Source organism: Mandrillus leucophaeus, unplaced genomic scaffold (assembly GCF_000951045.1).
Source record: "Mandrillus leucophaeus isolate KB7577 unplaced genomic scaffold, Mleu.le_1.0 Scaffold29, whole genome shotgun sequence".
In the NCBI taxonomy this organism is placed as follows: domain Eukaryota; kingdom Metazoa; phylum Chordata; class Mammalia; order Primates; family Cercopithecidae; genus Mandrillus; species Mandrillus leucophaeus.
The window spans coordinates 2,505,019-2,511,315 of NW_012103031.1; the positions used below are offsets into that span (position 1 = coordinate 2,505,019).

The 6,297-nt window shown below is 47.7% G+C and overlaps 1 protein-coding gene across 1 annotated transcript in view; it reads right to left on the bottom strand.

Moving 5' to 3' along the window:
- TRRAP (transformation/transcription domain-associated protein) overlaps positions 1 to 6,297 on the bottom strand; it is a 132,900-nt gene that overhangs the window by 102,959 nt on the left and 23,644 nt on the right. Inside the window, exons 11-14 of the mRNA XM_011985836.1 lie at positions 5,013 to 5,100; positions 3,813 to 3,891; positions 1,251 to 1,485; positions 6 to 162 (exon numbers count right to left, since the gene is read on the bottom strand). Coding sequence (XP_011841226.1) covers positions 6 to 162; positions 1,251 to 1,485; positions 3,813 to 3,891; positions 5,013 to 5,100 — 559 coding nt within the window. The remainder of the gene's footprint in view (positions 1 to 5; positions 163 to 1,250; positions 1,486 to 3,812; positions 3,892 to 5,012; positions 5,101 to 6,297) is intronic.

A 6,297-nucleotide genomic window follows, 5' to 3' on the forward strand; every position in this document is an offset into this window, starting at 1 on the left:
AGGGACAGGGGCTGGGGAGGGAGCAGGGCCAGGAGCTGCAGGGGCAGTGGGCACCCCGGGCAGAGCTGCTTCCACGGCTCCAAGTTCTGACTGAGGCTTGCACTTCTTAAAAATGGCAGAGAGCTGGTACCGAGCAATGGTGTGGAATTTGAGAACGAAAACCTAACGGGAAGAGAAATTCGAGGGAGAGGACAGAATTATTTCTCTTCAACAGGCCAAATACTGCTCAGATCACAGTGAAATAAGATAGGACTGACACGAGCTGCTCAAGTCATGCTGCTTTTCTATGAGGTTGGCATCCAAGGAATTGCAGCTTTTGCCATTACTTCTGATGAAACACAGCTACTTTTGTACCAACCCAACAAAACTGGTGGAAGGCTGGTAACATCTGGACACCTCCTTTGTGCCAGGTGTAAAGGAAAAGTGCTGGTTTACTCCCAACACCATCTCCGTTTTGCATGTGCAGAGTATGGCTCAGGAAGGCTGAGTGACTGGCCTGACAGGCAAGGCCTAGATTTCACCCAGGACTACAGGCCTCATCCCACCAGGGCCCCGCCACCACCCCCAGGGCTCAGGAATCACATCCCTCATACTCTGGGTGTCTCCCCAGAGATGTCCACAGCCAGTCTAGCACTTGGGTACTATGGCCCCAGAAAATAACTCTCCTAATTACTTGCCAGGAAGTGTGCTAAGAGCTTTCAAGTGCTGCCTGATTTAACTCCACAGCGATCCTATGAGGCAGATACCACAACTCAGGTGAAAAGATGAAAAAACTGATGCACAGAAGTGAAGCATCTGGGGACCCTGGGTCTGAACCTAGGTGGTCTAACTCCTGGGATCGAGCCTAGCAATCGAGCCGCCCCTACAGCACTGGTTCAAGTTTAGCCACAAGTCGGGCATGGTGGCTCACGCCTGTAATCCCAGCACTTTGGGAGGCTGAGGCAGGAGGATCACTTGAGGCCAGGAGTTCAAGACCAGCCTGGCCAACATGGGAAAACCGTGTCTCTACCAAAACACAAAATGTTAGTTGGGCGTGATGGCACATGCCTATAATCCTAGCTACTTGGGAGGCTGAAGTATGAGAATCACTTGAACCCAGGAGGCAGAGGTTGTAGTGAGCTGAGATCACGCCACTGCACTCCAGCCTAGGCAACAGAGCAAGGCTCTGTCTCAAAAAAAAAAAAAAAAAAAAGGTTTAGCCACAAAAGGATAGACTGCAGGATGGATGATACTCTCGGAAGAGCTGGTACCTCTAACATCCGCATCAGGACGTCTCTCCCATTGCCGCTCTCCTGCTCGCTCTTGGAACGGATGCAGTCCACCAGGTTCAGCAGGAGCTTGCAGGACATGGTCTGGATGCTGCTGGGCAGGGACTCATCGTCGATGTTCTTGGCAAAGAGCTGGACGGCGAGGGAGAGGTCGCTGAGGGGCAGGTGCTGGCGGACATGGTGTACGAGGTCAGCCAGCGTGCTGTAGGCGAGGGGCCTGCGGGCAGAGACCTCTGCTAGTGCTCATTCCCATGTGGCCATGCCTGCTCTGCCCCAGGAACACCACCACTGGGACGACACAGTTACACGGCCCGTTTTCCCCACATTACTCTCTCCCAGACACATGACGGAAGAGAGTTCAGGTTTTGTACTGATACCTCCATCTTTACCTTCCAAGCTAAAAGGTTAACTTTGTGCATGCCATAAAGTTGCTAACAGATGCTGGCACATACAGCTAACCCGAGGAGGAATACTACCAGCTTGATCATGCACTGAATGGGCTTTGTTACTCAAACACAAATAGGACAGGTCAATCGATCTTTATATATGATGACCACTTTACAGAGACACAGGCTATGAGTTTTTTCCCCCACTAAACACATGGACACCTGCCATGTGCCAGATCCTGGGCTAGATGCCAGGGACATCTCAGTGACCAGAGCCCCTGCCCTCAGGAAGCTTACTTACAGCAGAGAAACACACAAGTAAAGAAACAAGCTACACAAGTTAATAAGTGCTGGGGGAGATGTAAAAAGGACACATGAGAAAGATAAGTGGGGGGAGCTATTCTTAAACAGGGTACCAGGGACGGTTCCTTTGAGGTGGCATCTTAAAGACAAAAAGGGGCCTTAAGGCAAAAATCCAGGGAAATTTCCAGATGGAAGAAACAGGAAAGATAAAGGCCCAGAGGTGGTAACTGCCTGAAGTAGCCAAGAAGCTATAGGGGCCAGTGTGGCTGCAGCACACCAGGGAGGGCAGCTGTAGGGGCCAGCATGGCTGCAGCAGGTCAGGGAGGGGAGCTGTAGGGGGTGGCATGCTGCAGCAGGTTGGGGAGGGGAGCTGCAGGAGCCAGTGTGGCTGCAGCAAGTCAGAAAGGAAGGACCAACACAAGATGTAGAACAGATGGACAGAGCCAAATCACAGAGAAACTCAAATGCTACGGTCAAGAGTTTGGGTTTTGTCTAAGAACAACAGAAAGCTACTGGAGGGCTTCGAGCAGGAGTAACATAATCTAACATCCAATTCTAGGGAGGTTCAACCCCAAGTTACAAAAAATGCCTATAACAACATTGTCTACAGAAAACAGTGAGAAAATTGTACCATATTCAAAGGATCCTAAACATTTTTCAAAAGATCCATCACACCTTCCTTACTGGAAGCAAAATATGGCAAATATTGATCCATTTTATAATGTAAAGATGATTAAATGTTAATTTTCTGCTTTAGAAATAGTAACCATTATCACTTTTTTTTTTTTTTTGAGATGGAGTTTCGCCGTTATTGCCCAGGCTGGACTGCAATGGCGTGACCTCGGCTCACCACAACCTCCACCTCCTGGGTTCAAGCAATTCCCCTGCCTCAGCCTCCTGACTAGCTGGGATTACAGGCATGCGCCACCACACATGGCTAATCTTGTATTTTTAGTAGAGACGGGGTTTCTTCATGTTGGTCAGGCTGGTCTCAAACTCCTGACCTCAGGTGATCCGCCCACCTCGGGCTTCCAAGGTGCTGGGATTATAGGCGTGAGCCACTGTGCCTGGACACAACTACTTTTTTTTTTTAAGTGCAAGAAACAAAGATTATACAGACATACATTAAGATATCAGCAACATTACTCCATCCCCCTGTGCAGGACCAAACGGTTTTCTTCCCTTCTATCTTCCAGGTAGGTTACCACAAAAAAAAAAAAATTTTTAACAAAAAAAGATGCATTATACAAAAAGCAAAAAACAATAATAAAGTCAGATAAAGTTTTACCTAAAATTTAAATCAAGATGATTACTCTGATTTCTTCCTTTAAGCTAAAGAACAAAAGGTAATCTAAGGGCTTTCCAAAAATCCTGCAATTCTTGGCTGGGCACAGTGGCTCACGCCTGTAATCCCAGCACTTGGAGGCTGAGGCAGGCAGATCACCTGAGGTCAGGAGTTTAAGACCAGCCTGGCCAACATGATGAAACTCCTCTCTACTAAAAATACAAAAATTAGCCAGGCGTGGTGGTAGGCACCTGTAATCCCAGCTACTAGGACAGCTGAGGCAGGGAGAATTGCTTGAACCCAGGAGGCAAAGGTTGCAGTGAGCCAAGTTTGCACCACTACACTCCAGGCTAGGTGACAGAGAGAGACTGAGCCTCAAAATGAATGAATGAATGAATGAATGAATAAATAAATAAATAAATAAATAAAACAAAAATCCTGCAATCGTAAACCTAACAGGTATGTCAAGGCCCAACAGCCTATGTTCACTGAAACACTTGTAACATGAAGTGCCAGTAACTGATGTTCCTGGCATTTAACCAACCAGGTATCACTGGTTTAATCTCGTACCTTAGAGTCTCTCGGGCAGTATATCCTGAGCCAATTAGTATGGATTCATCAAACAGCTTGTCCATGCAAGGAATGAACTCTAGAAGACAAACATTCATTGCACAGATCACTAACAAAACCAATTACACATTAAATTACTTTATAGTGCTTTCAAAAAGTAGCTAGCCCGCAGTCTAATATGCAACCCAGGCCTGAAAAGGGACAGAGAGGAGACCAGAAAGGCACAAATGCTATTTTAGTCTAACACAGCAGCTCTACTAGGCCACACCAGCCACCTGCTGTCAAAGATGCAGTCAGGGTCATGTTCAGGGTCAGAGATCAAATTAAGAATAAATCAGCTTGGTGTCCCCAGGCAGAGATTCCACCTCTGGTACTTAACCACCCAGGCACATCCCACCGTCCTTAAACATTGCCACCACCCTCCCAACCAGTTTGGAGAAGGGAACGAGATCTCTTAAATGCTCCTTTACTACCCTGAAGCATACTAAGAAGACCTAAGAATGTTTCTCTATATAAATCACAAAGGTCCAGGCGTTTTTACAATGTTGTCACAGGTATGAGTCCCAGGTTACGGCTCCTGACTCCCCGGATGATGCTCACCAGAATCCCCGCCGGGGTTCCTCTCTTGCTCTATTCCTGCAGGTAGAACCACCCCTAAACTTACTCTCTGTGCCCTTGCAGGCCTGAACCTAACCAGGGTTCTATAGAAACAGCCGGTCACCACTCAGGGACAATTCAGGCTTCTGAGGATGTGCAGATGGGGCAGCGACAGCATGTCCACACTTCCCCTGGGGAGCTCTATTAATACAATCATCCCAAAAGATGTTCAGGTTCTGGAATAAGCCTGACACAAAGCCAGCTGCAGTAAGTCAAATAAAGTACACTTTCCACCAGCTCATAGCTATTGAGGGTCAAAGGCATAAAAGAAATGCAGACACTGAAATGTGCAAGATGCACATTTCTAGGTAATTCCACAGCCAGGCAGCACACGGAGGAGCAGCCAAACGGAAGCAGCGACAAGCAGGCCCTTCTGAGGTCAGAGGATGCAACGGGCTGGGCAGGCTGCAGTGAAGTGGCCAAGACGAAGGAGGCACAGAGGGGTGCAAAGGGCTCAGCTGTGATGTGGCAAACTGGCTGGGGAGGTGGGAACACCTCCAGCACAGGGAGGAGTGATAGGAGATTAAATTGTGCAACCACTACTTTCCAGATCCTCTCCATGACCCAGAATCGGAATCTCTAGGAAAATGCTGAACTTGTTAAAATGGCAGGTTTTCTCAAACCACTGGCTCTTTACAATGAGTGAAATGGGTTACCATTTGATACCGTTGTAGGTGCCAAAAAAGTAAAGTGAAGGGAAAATGCTGGCGGAAGTGGATGTTTTAACTGTAATACACAGTTAACATTTAACATGATTCTCTAAATGTTTCTTTCCACCAAAACGTTGAGATGTGATGCTAATGTCTATTTAAGTCTCAGGAACTACTAAAGGGCTTCAAAATAAAGCATCCTATAATACCTTGTATTAAAAAAAAAAAAAAAATCAAGCCAACTAGTAAACGGAGTTTAAAAAAAAGGGAAGACTAAAAGCTGAACCCCAAAAGTCTAATGTGATCAACCCCTGGAGAGCAGCAGCTTGGGAAGCCAGCAATCCTGGCTAGCGGCCGTGAACACTGATTAAAACCAAGCTCTATGCCCTCAGAAGGGGCCAGCTTGTGCAGTAATGGGAAGGAGGTGACCTGGTAAGCATGAAAAGGTTTTTTTTTTGTTTGTTTGTTTGGTTTTTTTTTTTTTCCTGAGGCGGAGTCTTGCTCTGTTGGTGAGAGGATCACTTGAGGCCAGGAGTTCGAGACCAACCTGGGTGACAGAGCAAGACCCCATCTGAGGATGTGCAGATGGGGCAGCAACAGCATGTCCACACTTCGAGACGGAGTCTCGCTCTGTCACCCAGGCTGAAGTGCAGTGGCGCAATCTCGGCTCACTGCAAACTCTGCCGTCCCGGGTTCATGCCATTCTCCTGCTTCAGCCTCCCGAGTAGCTGGGACTATAGGTGCCCGCCACCACGCCCAGCTAATTTTTTGTATTTTTAGTAGAGACAAGGTTTCACCATGTTAGCCAGGATGGTCTCAATCTCCTGACCTCTTGATCTGCCTCGGTCTCCCAAAGTGCTGGGATTACAGGCGTGAGCCACCACACCCAGCCAAAAAGGATTTTTAATGTGCTAGCAGTTCTATAAGAATCCTCATGCTACAAAGGTCCCCACCACATCTCCAAAATTCTTACTCATGGCAGGAGTACTGGAAAGAGGTCGGGCACAGTGGCTCACACCTGTAGTCCCAAGGTGTGACTGGAAGGCTGAGGAGGGCACATCACTTGAGGTCAGGAGTTCGAGACCAGTCTGGTCAACACGGTGAAATCCCCTCTACTAAAAATAAAACAACTAGGCATGGTGATGGGTGCCTGTAATTCCAGCTACTTGGGAGGCTGA